At 30.0% G+C, this 15721-nt stretch overlaps 1 protein-coding gene across 2 annotated transcripts in view; it reads right to left on the bottom strand.

The window, feature by feature from the left end:
* Positions 1–15721, bottom strand: part of Vha13 (V-type proton ATPase subunit Vha13) — a 221066-nt gene that overhangs the window by 52691 nt on the left and 152654 nt on the right. For both annotated transcript variants that reach the window (XM_089592305.1, XM_089592304.1), the window contains exon 3: positions 12682–12780. In XM_089592305.1, the coding sequence (XP_089448431.1) occupies positions 12682–12780 (99 nt within the window). The remainder of the gene's footprint in view (positions 1–12681; positions 12781–15721) is intronic.

Raw genomic sequence — 15721 nt, 5'->3', positions numbered from 1 at the left:
TAGAGTTATCGAACCTACTGATCACAAGAGCGATGATAATGTCTTCGCACCAGTTATCTCTACCCAAAGCAACAAGAGAGTCGAGGGGCCCCCACATCTCTTTTGATAAACGCTTCATTTCCGGGCAGGAGTTGGACTTCATGTTCTGACAATTGAGGACCGTGCTGGTGTAGGAGGTAACCAGACGACGCTTATTGCCATAAAACTTGACAAGAACGTTCCAGGCTTGAGTATAGTTATCACCTAAAAGGGGAATATTTCTTATCAGGTCAGCAGCATCTCCAGTGACATGAGTTCGCCATAATTTGATAACGGCCGGGAGCTCGGTTTAAAGATGAACTAGAGCCTTAAAGACGTCACGGAAACTCTCCCAACTCTCAAAGACACCGCAAAATGTCGGAATATTGACAGAGGGCAAAGAGGACAAACTATGCAAGGCAATGGCAGAAGCAGAGCCAGGGTCAGCGGTCGTCAGATCGGGTCCTAGTCGGGACGCATAGTCTTCAAAATCACCTGCGACCGCACATGTATCTTTATGCACAAAACAAGACACTTAAAATGCAGCAAGGAGATTCGGATTTTTTTTTTTTTTTGCACGCAGTTTTGTTACAGGAGTGATGGAGAAGCTCAGCGTGACAACGTCTGCCTCTTGCGCTTGACGTTTAGCGTATATTTTATATATTATATATGTGTATATATATATATATATATATATATATATATATACACATATATTTATATATATAACCTCAAAAAGCACTGCGAATAAAAATAAAAAAGGCAAAATTTTTTTTCAAACTACATTTTTAAACAATAGTTTACATAGATTTACTTTTACCTCTAAAAGCAACAAAACTTAATAATACCTTTAAGTAGTACTCACAATTTTATAATCATCTCCATACCTCGTAAAACTTGTATTTAAGTGAATAATTTTACTAATGTAAGATAACAATTGAATCATGTAACTGTTAGAAATAGCACAAAAAGCTTGCAAAGTTGAGGTTGCACTAGAGAATAAAAAAGAAAGTTATGTGATAAAAATATGCAATATAACAAATCCTTTGGATATTAACAACATTTTTTCTAATAATCAAGATATTGACAAAAACAGCAAAAATTAGTTTCAGGAAGCATTTAAGAGCCTTAACAATTTTTTAAAACAGTGATTTTTCATACCTTTGTAGAACGCATCAAAGCTTTTGGTTTTTTGGTTCTACCAGAATTGTAAAAAAAGTATGTTTAAAAAAATAAAAATCTATAAAGATAAACTTAACATGTTATGACAATAATACAGTGTTCCAAAAAATGAGTTGTACTTTGCTGTTGTTTTATTTAATTTCTTATTCAGATCTAGTATACATTATAAAAATTTTGCAAAATTTATTACTAACTATGACAATCCTTAGTTACCGTAATTTATAAACTCATCCTAATGCAGCTGTGTAAAGTTAAAAGATACTGTTTTAAATAAAACGAATTCTTAATAGTAATACAGATATATTTAATAATGTTTCAAGAAAAGATAAGTGACTTCACTGGTATAAAAGTGTAGGTCCCCTCAGCGAGTACTTAATTACAACTTAATCAGTGGTTTAAGTTGTATCGATGAATTGTTAAAACTGCTGAAAATGAGGTCATCATCAGACAACAAAATATTCTGATACTTCATATAAATTTAAGGAAGTCTCTTAACACTTCACAGAAAATGCCTAGTTTTGTAATGTAATTATGTGGTTTACTGATTTTTTTTACATTGAAGAAATAGCAAAGCGGGACTTAATTCAGGAAAAGCTGTGGAAAAATGTGAGAAATTAAAAAAGTGACAGGATACCTATCTCATACAAATAGTTAATGATTTTAAAAGTAAATGATTAGTTATGAGTAACACTTGTTAGTTATTTGTAATAGAAGATATTAATTTAATTGCAGCAAGACATATTGTGTAATTAATTCTTATTGTAGCTGTAGATGTATTAAAATTAAATATTTTTCTTCACTTAATTTTTAACTTTTTTCTTGATTAAAGACTTTATTATACTACAAATTTGTATCATGTAGAGATCGCTTACATCTAGATTATCAACACACGTACGTTAAATAAAATAATATGAGAAAAATTGAAGGCATGCATTGAAAAATGGCTGAATTATATTAGTCGTGAGAGATGGAGACGGTAAAGATATTACGTATAAATATGCGTGAGCGTAAGAGAAAAAGAGAGAACAAACAACACGCCAGCGTAGCGGTATACTGTTCGTATTCGCGTCATTGCTCTGAGTAGGGTATAAGAGGCCAACATGACCAACTCATTGATGTAAACTGATGTTCATTAGCTAAAATGGGTTATGTACCTAGTAATACACATTATTCTTATATCTAGCTTAAATACTAGTGTTTAGCATTACACCAGAAGTGGAATTTATCAATTCAAGATTGAATCAGACAGGAGGAGGGGTTGACAAAAACAACTAGGAACCCCCAAAAATAGTTTAAAACAAGGCACAGTTTAATCATATTTGATATTAAAAACTTCAATTTAAGGTAAATTTATTTCATGCGACAATACCAGAAATTATAATGAAACACGTTAAACAAAAACGTAGACTTAAAACAAAAGTTTCATGATTTGTGCATGAGCTGAGCGACGGATAGTTACTATCTACTCCTTTAAGCACTAGATAAGGACTAACTATATAATGTCAGCTTTTTCACAGCACTAAACAAATATAAATATAAGTGTAATAGTAGGTGAACGCAACCACACTGGCACACGATTTATTTAGGCTTGTAAGACATCAAGTACCTGTAAACTCTGTAGCACAGATAAGATTAATAGCGAGTTTTCAAGTTAAGTTTTCGATGGTAGAATAAGTAATTAACGTGCTTCAAATCTTAGTGTAAAATGAACAATATTATTCCTGGTTATTATTTATCCCAGTATTTTTAAAATACTGAAAGACATTTTCCTTCTTTAAATCATAGTTTACTATTTAATAATATGAAAAGTTTCTTTATATGTTTTAAAACATGTAACTTCTCACAAAAATCAGAAGTTTTTGTTAAATAAATATGTTTGGTTTAATTTTGTATCACGCAATATCAGACTAGTTACTAAAAAAATAATAGGAAGCCTGGGGTGGATCGGATACAAAGATGTATAATCATAAAAAGTTTGAAAGCAACTACACTTCTTGAAGTTACTTATCATGAAAATAATGTTAAATTTAAGATATGGAATCAGTAGTAGGGGAGGGTGGGGCACTGTCATCACCCATTTTGTTCTCGTTAATTAGAGATAACTTATTGTTGATGAGATTATTTACACACAGTCATTTTAAAGGTAAATATTTCAAGAAAGCAATTCCACTTTAAAAAAAAAAAAAATCAAACAATTATCATTTTTATTAAGTAAAATCAAACGATCTTCGAGCGGGGCCCAATTCGTCATGGCAGGGTATAGTTCATCATAAGGGGGGGCAGAGTTCGTCATACTCTCGCTAGGCACGGATCTAACTGCCAGTAAGGTTAGGTACAGTGCACTTATTTCCATGATTCCAAGTGATAAACAGTTATTTGTATTGAAATTACTTATTAAATAATACTTTTTAAATGCAAATAATGAGTTTAATTGCTCTTAAAATGCAGGTAAGCGTGCGTCAGATAAATAGAGAAAGATTTATTGAATTAAAATGAAAAACTTTTTTTTTTTATTAATAGATTTATTTTCTGTAGTCTCAATCACAGTATAAAGTTTTTTAATACTAATAAAATAAATTAGTCTCACTTAAACTTATTACTATACTGATGAACACTTGTAGTAATACTTTGAAAAACACTTTTAATAAATACCTACTAAGCTGACGATCAAAGAAATATATACTGGCATAGAGCTTTTTCCTGTTCAGCCATGAACACCGCCCTGAAACCCTTGACGGTAAAAATTGTAGTACAAATCAAAATGATTTCTTAACTTAAACAAATTATGTACTTTTACACATAATATATCAACGCGAAATTACGTGTTTGCTCTTCAGTTGTGCTTGTGTTTTTCACTTTATACTGAAGAGTTGTCCTCGGGATTCCAAACTCTGCAGCAGTAGATTTGATCGATTTTCCATCACGAACACTTTGTATCGCTAAATTCATATCCTCATCGGTCCAATCATGAGAATGCAACTTTTTTTTATGATTACGCACCATAGTAAACAAAACGAGAACTTAACCTACAAGTACCTACTGCTGCGCTTGCCGGTGACGAACTATGCCCCACTTTACACTTTTTTTTTTAATTTGCAATAACTTTGTTAATATTTATCTCATCGTAAAAAAAATGGATTTGAAAGTTTAGCAATCAAGCTTTCAAACGTCTATAATAGAAAACACGTTAACTTGTAACTGTTCATTTAGCCAGTGCTGAAAAATTCTTGTCCGACCATCATTTTTTGCTCAAGTTTTCAGTTTGATTTTATTAAAAGGTAAAATAGTTTTTTCGTATAGATTTTTGAGACGACTTAAGTAAATGCATTGAAGAACCTATTTCAACAAAAATGACATCGCAATATGCATTATGAAAGAAAAAATATCGGGTGACGAAGTCACCTGCATGACGAAGTTCGCCCCACCCTCCCCTACCACATGCTTTTATAGCCAAAGTTCCTAGTGTAAAATTCATGTTGTACATTGGTCTAATGGTAAGTTTATAAGACTTGGGTGATCAAAAATTACGGATTAAATGATAAATTCGTTATCATCAGCATACACACCTATAAAGGTTATCCAAAACTTGATTTGGTATTGGTTATACTTTATTATCACTGTTCAATAATTAACTATAAGCATTTAACTTATACCTCTAATAAGTATTAGAGGGTTGTAGATAAGTCTCAAGTTCTTTTACAAGTTGCAGAAATAGCAGATGTTCAAACACCTACTTAGTTTAGTTTATAAAATTAATAGAATAATGAGAGAGTTTAAATTTATTTATTCATATCAAAATCGATTACAAATCTCGAGAAAAATAATGTACTACACTGTATAAAATACCTTAATTCTTTAATAATAAACAACAGTGCTCTCCATGAGTGGCAATACATTACTTTATTATTAACTGCACTTGATAAGTACATTACTGAACTAAAATCCTCGTGTAAGCTCATACATAATGTTTTACTAGAAGCTTTTGGTTTTATAACTACAAAGTAAAATGAAAGTTACAAAACATGCTGACCATACGTTTTAAACTTCGTAGCTTGCTCCAGTCGTATTTCGACACCTTAAAGAGTCATAGAGTAGAGGTCAGCAGTGTTCCAAGACAGTGAAGTCTCCTTGTAAACACAGTTGGCTCCATAAGCATATACTTAGGCAACCTATATTTTTAATATTAAGACTCTAACTTAATAGTTTGGAGCATGACTACTTATTAATAATTTATTAACATCAATCAATATTTCGCTGTTTTGCTGACAGCTTCAAGATTAAAAATCATTTAGGTGCTAAGATAACACGCATGATGGACACCTATTGAAAATAAGTAAAGTTTGTCAATATGTGGATTAAATTGTAGGCGCCATCACAGTGGTCAATTAACATTTTCATTCTTTCAAAATCAAATATCTTAAGAAGGAAGCTATCTAGAACGATGATTTTTCTTTGAGCATGCAGTAAATAAGATACAGAGTATCAGAAAATGTTTTTGAAAGTGTTTGTCGACTTCCTAACCTGAAAATTTTACAATAACCACTAATAATGTTGATCCAACTATTTTCAAAATTAATTATCTACAAATGAAAGCTATCTAAAGGTATAATCTTTATTAGAGATTATAGTCTAGATAATATACTATCGTAAAATAACATTTATATACATTTTTAATGACTTTTTAATTTAAAAATTTCACGAAAAACCAAAATTTCATTAATTTTTTTTTCAAAATTAAATATCTCAAGAACAAAGCTATCAAAAATGATGATTTTTTTGGAGCATACAGTTAACATGATGCAGAGTATCAGAAAAATGTTTATTAAAGTATTTGTCGACTTCCTAACCTCCAAGCTTTACGATAAACACAAATTTTTTTTTATCTAACTATTTTCAAAATTGATTATCTACAAATTGGAGCTATATAGAGGTATAATTATTGTTGTAGATCATAGTCTAGATGATATACTATAGTAAAATAACATTCATATATATTTTCAATGACTTTTTAACCTCAAAATTTCACGAAAAACCAAAATTTCGTTAATTTTTTGTTTCAAAAGCAAAAATCTTAAGAACGACGCTATCTAGAACGATGATTTTTTTTGAGCTTACAAGTAAAATGATAAAGAATATCAGAAAAATGTTTATCGACTTCCTAACCTCAAAATTTTATGAAAATCACAAATTTTTTCATGAGTAAACTGTCAAAATCAGTTATATCAAAATTAAAGCAAGCTCGGAAGGTAATTTTTATTGGAGCATTTAGGTAAGTTAAAAAAAAAGTGTTATACATATGTGTGATGACTATCTAACCTCCAAATTTTACAAAAACCACGAATTTTATGAATGTTTTCTTTTAACTTTGATACTTAAGCACAGATAGAGCTAAAACGTTGTTTTTTTTTAATGAAAATAGAATGAAATGAAACTATAGAAAGGTATTTATAAACTCGTCTGAGGTCTATCTAACTTTAAAATTCTACGATGAATGCTTATTTCCCTACAAGTAAACGGTGAAAATTAGGTATCTCAAAGTGAGAGCAACCTAGAATGATATTTTTCATTGGAGCATTTAGGTAAGACGAAAAAAAGGAAGAATCTTTATATGTGTGTCTCATGACTACCTAACCTCAAAATTTTACGAAAACTCTAATTTTTATAAATTTAATTTTTTCGAATCTACTACGTAAAACAGAGCAAGCTGGAACTATGATAGTTTTTGAAGCGAGTGAGCAAGATGATATAGGGTAACAAAATAATGTTAATAAGTTTATCTTGTGCCTTTTTTACCTTAAAATTCGACAAAAACACAAGCTTCCACATGCCTTTATTCTTAAATTTAAATACCTTTGATTCGGAGTAGGCTGCTATGGTTTTCTTTGGAGCGTACTGGTAAGATGAAGGAAAATAAATAAAAAATTTTACCCATGTGTCTGATGTCTACCTGAACCTTGCAATTTTACAAAAAAATCACAAATCATATTGTTTTTTTCTAATCCTGATACTCCAAATCAGAGCAAGCTAGACTGATGATTATTTTTCAAGCGTGCAGGTAAGATAATATAGAGTTACAGACAAACTGTTTTGAGGGTTTCTTAGGAGGACTCAACTTGAAATTTTTTAAAAAATACAAATTTTATTATTTGTAGGTTAAATAAAGCTTAACATAGGAAAATTACTGTAGCAATTATAGTAATGATTTTTCAGTCCTATAGTTATCAACACTAATTTTTCTTTAATAAATGTGAATAATAATTATTGTTATTTAATTAATATCATAATTTAAATCACAGGTACATTATAAATGAGTATTCTTGTTAGCGTTTCCATACACAAATGTTTTGAACTGCTCATGTACATCATTCGTAGAAAAATTATTTAATTATTTGAAAGTACTGTATTATTCTTATAAACTTTAAGCTGTTAATATGTATATAAACCTTAGACTATAAATTTTTTTAATATTCAAGTAAAAAGACACCGTTATTTCATTTATTACTTGTCTTTAATAACAATTCCTCAACTTCTAGTTATTAACTTATCAAATCACATTGATGACTTTTTTTATCAATATTGATGAGTAAAATTAGTGAGATGAGTGATGACGATGAGTAAGTAAAGGCTTGAATTTGGGGTCAGTAAGTTAAAAAAAATTATTTTACAGACTATGACATTTTTAATTTTTTTCGTTTTTTTTCCAAGCTTACTAAATGCTCTTTAGGAGGAACAATGATTCGTACTACGAAATTTCGAGGTTAGGCGCTAAATAACACCGAACGAGAAAAACTAAGTTTTTTCAGGGTTTTCCTTAGGCATTGATTATTGAAACAATAAAGAAAATATATTTTAGTAGAATAGAAACTGTTTTTTTAGACATAAAAGTTTGATTTTTTTAAATAAAAATGGCTAATCAGATTTGGCACCTCGCAAGTATGATATTACCGAAAACTGTAAAACGAAGCAATCTATTGTAAGTAACGTTAAATAATAAGTTGCAAGTGTATCTGGGAAAATGGTCGAAAACAAAGTTGTTTTTAAAAATGCATTTATACCCATCCTTCTGTTATTTCATATTACCTTACTTGTACGCTCTTAAAACAATCATTATCCCAGCTTGCTCTGTTTTAAATGTTAGATTGAAAAAAACACGATTCATAAAATTCATGGCTTTTGTAAAATTTAAAGGTTAGACAGTCATCACTCATATTATGTATGAAAAATTATTCTTTTTTTTTAATCTTACCTAAATGCTCCAATAAAAATTATCTTCCTAGCTTGCTTTAATTTTGATATAACTGATTTTGACAGTTTAGTTATGGGGAAATAAGCGTTTATCGCAGAATTTTAAAGTTAGATAAATCTCAGACGATTTCATAAATACCTTTCTATGATTTCATGTCATTCTATTTTCACTTAATAAAGAAACAATGTTTTAGCTCTATCTGTGCTAAAGTATCAGCATTACATAAAAACATTCATAAAATTCGTGGTTTTTGTAAAATTTTGAGGTTAGAAAGACGACAAACACTTTCAAAAACATTTTTCTGATTTTCTGTATCATTTAACTAGTAAGCTACAAAAAAATTCATCGTTCTAGGTGGCTTCATTCTTGAGATATTTAATTTTGAAAGAATGAAAATGAAAATTGACCACTGTGAGCGCCATAGGTGTCCATGATGAGTGTTATCTTAGCCCCTACATGATTTTTAATTCTGAAGAGGCTGTTAGCAAGACAGCGAAGTATTGATTGATGTAAATAAATTATTAATAAACAGTCATGCTTCAAACTACCAAGTTAGAGTTTTAATATTATTTGATGACAAAGGAGCAAGTAAAAGGAGTCTATAGATATGTACACCCTGTATTTTTCTTATAATGTAACTATTTCATTTTTATTTTGTTAAAGCATTTTGCTCAACCATGTGTCCGTAAGTTATTTTAATTGTTAATTTGATAATAAAACTACTGTCTTCTTGCTCCTTTGCCATAATTAAGGAAATTTAAATGAAAAAACGTGGAATCTTGGAGCATGGCTTTTAAATAGCTTATTTTTTTGTTATTTCTTATTTTAATTGTTATTTCTTACTGTCGCTTCCATGAAACACATGATTCAGCACTTGGGATATTACTGATATTTTATTGGAAGCGTGGCCTGAGATTAAGAAATTAAAGAGCCATCACTGAGAATTGCCATGGTATTGTATTATTTTTTAATTGTTACTTGAGCCCAAAAAAATCTTAGTATCTTTAAAATTCAGTAAGAATAAGATTTTTCCGGTCTGTCGCTTCAGTAAAATTAGTCGCTTTTGTACCTTATTTTTATTATAACACAATAATTGTAAGAAAACGCTTATACGAATTCATAGCGGAAAATTTATTTAAGGTAACAAAAGCTTCTAGACTTTATCTCACTAGGTTTAGAGTTCATATTTAATTACTTGCTGTTAAAGTTGTAACAGCTTAGATCATGAGAAATACTGGACTCTAAAGTAGGAATACTGAAGTAAAATGAGACCTACTTCAATTTAAAGTTTACAAACGCTTAGAGCATAGAACTGTCTAAATTTTTAGTTTATAAGATCAAAGGGCATGCATCTTTATTGATTGCTGTGCTACTACTTCGAGGATGTAAGTTTGCGGGTTTTGAAGTTATGAAAGTTGGGGTCATAAGTTATAGCATTTTAAAATAAGAAAAGCTTAAAGCATCAATTTTACTGAAATTTATGGTTAGTAGAGCTTGAAAAATCCAATTCAAGGTTTATATATTTTTAGAGGTTAAACGATACACATCATCTATTTTTTTTAAGGGTACAAAATTTCGAAGCATGCCATTTATTAGACATCAAAGTTCATTTACATTTTAACATACTGTTATACAGTTTTATTGCGTTTAACAGTTATAATGGAACCCAGTAATAAGAATAATAATGGAACGCATGGAAAACGTTTGGTAGTGACAACGATCTCAGCTATCTACGGTTGCAGCAAAGAGAAGAGTTAGTGCACTCTTGCGTTTTACATAAACCAATACAACAGCGTATGTGAAAATTATCGTAACGAGCCCACACTCAATATTTGTGTTTCTGCAGTTCAAATTACAGTTACCTGCACAACTTCCAAATCATGTTAGTAAGCCGCCCAACAACAATATAAAAGTTATCAAAGTTCAACACAAGATAATCTAATCTAATCGAATCTTTTTTGATAAGGTTTCTTACGATAATGTATGAACAAGTAGATATTTTTTTAAAGAGAACGATATTACACGTAAACCATAAACTGTGAGACTAATTTACATAAAAATAAAATGTTTCATACATTTCACATGTTTTATACTTTCGATACACATCTTTTTGTTCTTTTTTTATACTATAACTCACATACAAGTAAGGTAGATTCTTGAGATAAGCTTTACAGTATTAATAGTGTTGCTGTACTTAAATCTGAAGATGATACACAGTTTTTGGTGCAGTTTTGCAGTTTTACGGATAAATATATGTATCATATTGAATTTGTAAAATACTTTTTTAATTATTCGATAAGCATACCATACTGTTATTTATTCATTTTTTGGATTTCTAAATGTATACAACATAGTATATTTGACGTAAGGGATACTTGAAAATAACGTGTGATTTTATTTTGTCTTCACTCAAATTAAATAAAATTTTTACATTAATATTTTTTCAAGTATAAATGAGTCAAGACGTATTACTTTTATTTATGTTGATAGGATAAACAATCCACTTGAACTTTTTTGTAATAAAATGCAATTGATCATTGAAAAATTCCGCACAATAATAAACTTGATCTGTTTCAACACAACGAATAAAAATACTTTAGTCTCCTGGCAATCAATCTTTTAAAATAGAATTTTTAAATGTTTTTGTTGTTTTTATTGCACTATGAGTTTTTTTTCAAATTTTTCTGCTATAGTTACAGCCGTATATAAACTATACATATTGCCGCACACAGCTTTCCTCCACGCCGAAAAAATCAACAGCTCTCTTTCCTTCGGCTTTATTCGATTATACTCGGCTATAGTAACTTTTTACCGCACGGCGCGATGTCTGCACAGCACTCACAGCGGTAGTTGTAAGTATTTGTATATAGTTTGACTCGACTTTTTTGGTTCAATGACATTTTTATACAATTTTTATTTATTATTGTGCCTATATTGAACGTAAATAAGTACGACTAAATAACTGTGTAAGTATTTCGTCAAGTCACCCTAAATAACTTACAAAAAGATTTTTTTATCATTAAGGATTAAAGATTTTCCTATTGTTATCTAGCTGTTGGTAAAACGTAAAATTTTTTAAATAAAAGTATCAGTATTGAACTGCAAGATGTACAAGTTTTAGCCTAAAAGGTTGGCAAGCAAACGAAAATGAATTGAAATAAAAAAAAAATTACTTCGGCTCTAAGGTTCGTATAACAACTTTTTTTTTATCAAAATCTTCATTTTTGAAAGCACTTTAATATTATGAAAAATTATTAATCTGCAATGAAAACTAAAAATTATAAAATTTAATATCTGTCGAAAACTAGTACAGCTGAAGAAATCGTCATAAAATCGGTTAAAATAAAAATTTTTTATAAAAAATTTCAATGGGATATAAAACTTAAATAGTTTTTTTAACTTCCTGGCTTCGTTTATCCAATGTAAGTGTTGTAGAAAAAACAGAACATTTCGTAAAAAAAAATTTAAAAAATTCAATCATTAATTATTTAAAAAGTTTAAAACCGATCTTGTTAAAACTCTGTGCATTTGTTTACATCAATATAAGTAACCATTTTAAAGAACTTCAGAAACCTAAAATAAGTTGTTTATTAGACATTTAATGTCAAAACAAACATTACTTTTGTAACTTCAATAGTTATTAGCTGATAAATAATTACACTGAGGAACTTTTATCAGGCCTGAACAATTTTAGCAATTAAGTAATGAACGAAAAAGTGTGTAATAAAGTAAAGCAAAAAAAGCAAAAAAAGAGATATTAAGCAAAATGTTAAAAAATTTTTTTTTTACAACGTATCTATGTAAAAACAAAAAGCTGACGCTATACAAGTTTAATTCAATGATAAATAATTAAAAGTTTTAATGGAGTCAAGGATGAGAACAAATACAACTATAATAGCGAAACTGACGTTGTAAGGTAAGGATCATTTTTTAGTTGCAATGAATGCATATTTAAAAGATAGTTAATGGTTTTAAACTTTCTATAACGGGGTTATCAGGGCTTAAAATGAATTTTTAGACGCTGTGGAATTTCAAAACTCGAAGGGTTAAGTAAAAAATAAATCTTCAAGGTAGTTTGCTTAGGTTTTAACATAATACATCTACGTTTGTCTTAATAAAACCGTAAAATTTAGAGGTACACTTCAGAATCTATACAGTAGTAAAGCAGATGTTATCGTTTTTGTAGCTTAAAAATTTGAGTAAAATAAAACAATGTCATAAATTAATTTACTTACTGCATCCTTATTTGCATTAACTTGTTTATTCATTTCTTCGATCTTGACCCGAGTATCTGCATCAATTTTAGCAGCTACATCTTCTTTTGAACCCATATGCTGAAAAGTAAGAACGACTGTAGAAAATTAAATGAACGAGATATTAAGATTAAAATTTTTTTTTGGGTCTTAAGCAAAAACAATTTATTTTATAACGTTAAAAAAATATACAAGTTTTGAACGTCATTTTAAAACGCTTTTTTGTCAGCTTATAGTATTAGTATCAATATTTCACGTATAACTATTAAAGGGTGTTTACGTATTCTATGTTTCTAATCTCTACCTTCCTTGTTGTTTTTTCCGTAATTATTATTCACTATTTCTTCTAGAATGTGAGTCTTTCGTGTGGGCCCCTTGCAAAGTTCCCATCAGACGACTCGGTTATTTATACTATTGGGTAGTACTTGCACGGCGCGTTGACTGTCTCAAGCACATCCCAGCTATTATCAAGTTTAAAGGAAGGATCTTTTCAAATAAACCATTTAACTCGCTATAAAGAACTTTTTATAACCGACAGTGACTTTACCCGATGAGCAGACCAGGTGTTGGCTTTTCCTTCAAAAAGGAAGCCCCTAGAGATTAAGACATTACCAGAATAATCTACTAATTATTTTTAAAAATCGGATAATGGTGTTTCAGCATCCTGAGTACTTATCCCATCAAAAATCTTGAGAAAAAAGTCTCGATTATTTTCGATGGGATTTAAACCCATGACCCCTTGAATTTCTCGGGCTAAGACGTTCGCTCGCTAACCACTTAGGCATTGAAGCTGTCGTCAGCTTATAAATAATAACTTAAAAGTATCTGGCTTTAAAGCGACTAATGAGGAGTATAAAGCATAACTTTTGAATTTTTTTATTGCTTCACACTAAAATATTAAAGGAAAAAATATACAAGTCTTCTAAATTCTAAATAGACTTTAAAATAACATGCTAGATAAAATACAAAACGAAAAATCAATGTCTAATGATAGTTAACTAATCCTCACTGTATATAAAATTTCGTTCAATACTGGGTTGTTCAAAAGTAGTAATTTACGAGAGTATTAAGTGAGTGGAAGTTATCGTAAATAAAAGAATAAAAACAGCACCAACAATTCGTAATTAAATAACGCCTTTTTTGACTTGAATCATATGGACACCGGTTAACATGTGAGTGCAAGAGAAAATAGGCTTTTTCTGACACACACACACAGACACCCACACACTTCTTACTATATTGTATAATTGTAAGGATATTACTAGTGGCTAGGCCATTAGCCTCCCTTTTCTTTCTCCGTAATTCTATAAATCAGGTGATTATTGATACGTTTTTTTCATTATACATCAAGAACTCACCACAGATTCAAGTAATGAGTAACTGACTAAATTTTTAGTATAAAAGGATCCAAACCCATAATTACAATAGGCTACAAAAATCCTGACTTTTCAGTAGCTGAACTAAGGGAGATGATGGCTTTATGAGTAGAAATTTTTAGGTTTGGCCAAATTTTCGCTAAACTTTATGTGACCAACGTTTGGCCAAACGTTGGCTGAACCTGGCAATGAGAAAATCTTAAACTTGGATTTTTGCTGACATTTTTGACTTCAGTTTAGCCAATGTTCATTCAAACTTCTGACAAATTAATTTAATACTTTAACATATAAGTAGACTGCATATACGACACATTGAAAAAGTTGCGCAATAGATGGTCTCAAACCTCGGCAACCAAGATTCCGCGTACGACACAAGCACGCTTAACCACTCGGCTATGACGAGAGAATATAAGGTATAACACGAATCGTCTACATATCGTACCAATACTATAATTTTTTTCAAGTCATGTTATTAAATTGACTTTACAATTTTTCTGAAAAATTTTTAGAAAAGTGAATTTATTCAGTTACAATGAATTGTATATTAAAAAATATTTTCTTAACGTATTTCGTCAAGCATGTGATCTACAATAAACGTTTTGATCATGTTAAATCGGCCAATTTTAGGTGTGCTTTTATTGTTTCACATACAATAAATTGTAGCCAAATAAATTCAGGTAAACATTTTTTTTAGAAAAATTGTTAAGTCCATTGAATAACATGACCTAAAAAAAATTATAGTATTGGTACGATATGTAGACGATTTGTGTTATACCGTCTACCATCTCGTTATAGCCGAGTGGTTAAGCGTGCTTGTGTCGCACGCGGAATCTCGGTGGCCAAGGTTCGAGACCATCTCCTGCACGACTTTTTCGATATGTCGTACATGCAGTCTAGTTATATGTTAAAGTATTAAATTCATTTTTTAGAAGTTTGGATGAACATTGGCTAAGCTTGAGTTAAATATTCCAGCAAAAATCAAAGTTTGGGATTTTCTTATTGTCCATGTTTAGCCAACGTTTGGCCAAACATGAACTTTGGCAAGAGTTCAGTCAAACGTAAAAATTTCTACGCGGGTTGCAATACAAAATTAGGATAAAGTGTAACTTTCCTTTCAAGCTTGTTTAACTTAACCAAATATAGAAAAAAATGTGTCAGAACTTGATTGTAACTGCATGTAAAAATCTTAATACTAGAATGATTAGAAAAAAGGTTTTTAGGAATCGCCATCTTCTGAAAATTTTAAATTTTTGTTGATCCTATTACTTTGTACGTACATTTTAATAGCTTTTACCGTACGTTTTTGGACTAATGCTTTTAAGTACAAAAAAACTTAATTTTTACTGAAGTATGTAACAATAAGACAGTAATAAATTTTTAAAGTAAAATACAAAATTTTTGAGTAGAACAAGTATAACTAACATCAGTAACATATATAAGCAGCAAAAAGTTATTATACAGGTATAGGCAACGACACTATGGAACTAGCGAATTGGCGAGCTCAGCCCAGTCAGCTCTAGGGAGAAGAGCCTATAGCCAATCATAAATAGAAGCGTGTTCTCTTGAAATGAAACTGCAACAGGGCTTCAAACTTTTGGTGAAAGGGTTAAATATTTTCAGATAAATAAAAATTTAAGTGTAACAAC

This window comes from Copidosoma floridanum, unplaced genomic scaffold (assembly GCF_036245765.1).
Source record: "Copidosoma floridanum isolate Cflo_tuat_1 unplaced genomic scaffold, Cflo_Japanese_pri ptg000016l, whole genome shotgun sequence".
In the NCBI taxonomy this organism is placed as follows: domain Eukaryota; kingdom Metazoa; phylum Arthropoda; class Insecta; order Hymenoptera; family Encyrtidae; genus Copidosoma; species Copidosoma floridanum.
The sequence above is the reverse complement of the archived record's forward strand: the minus strand, read 5'-3'. Positions and strand labels throughout refer to the sequence as shown.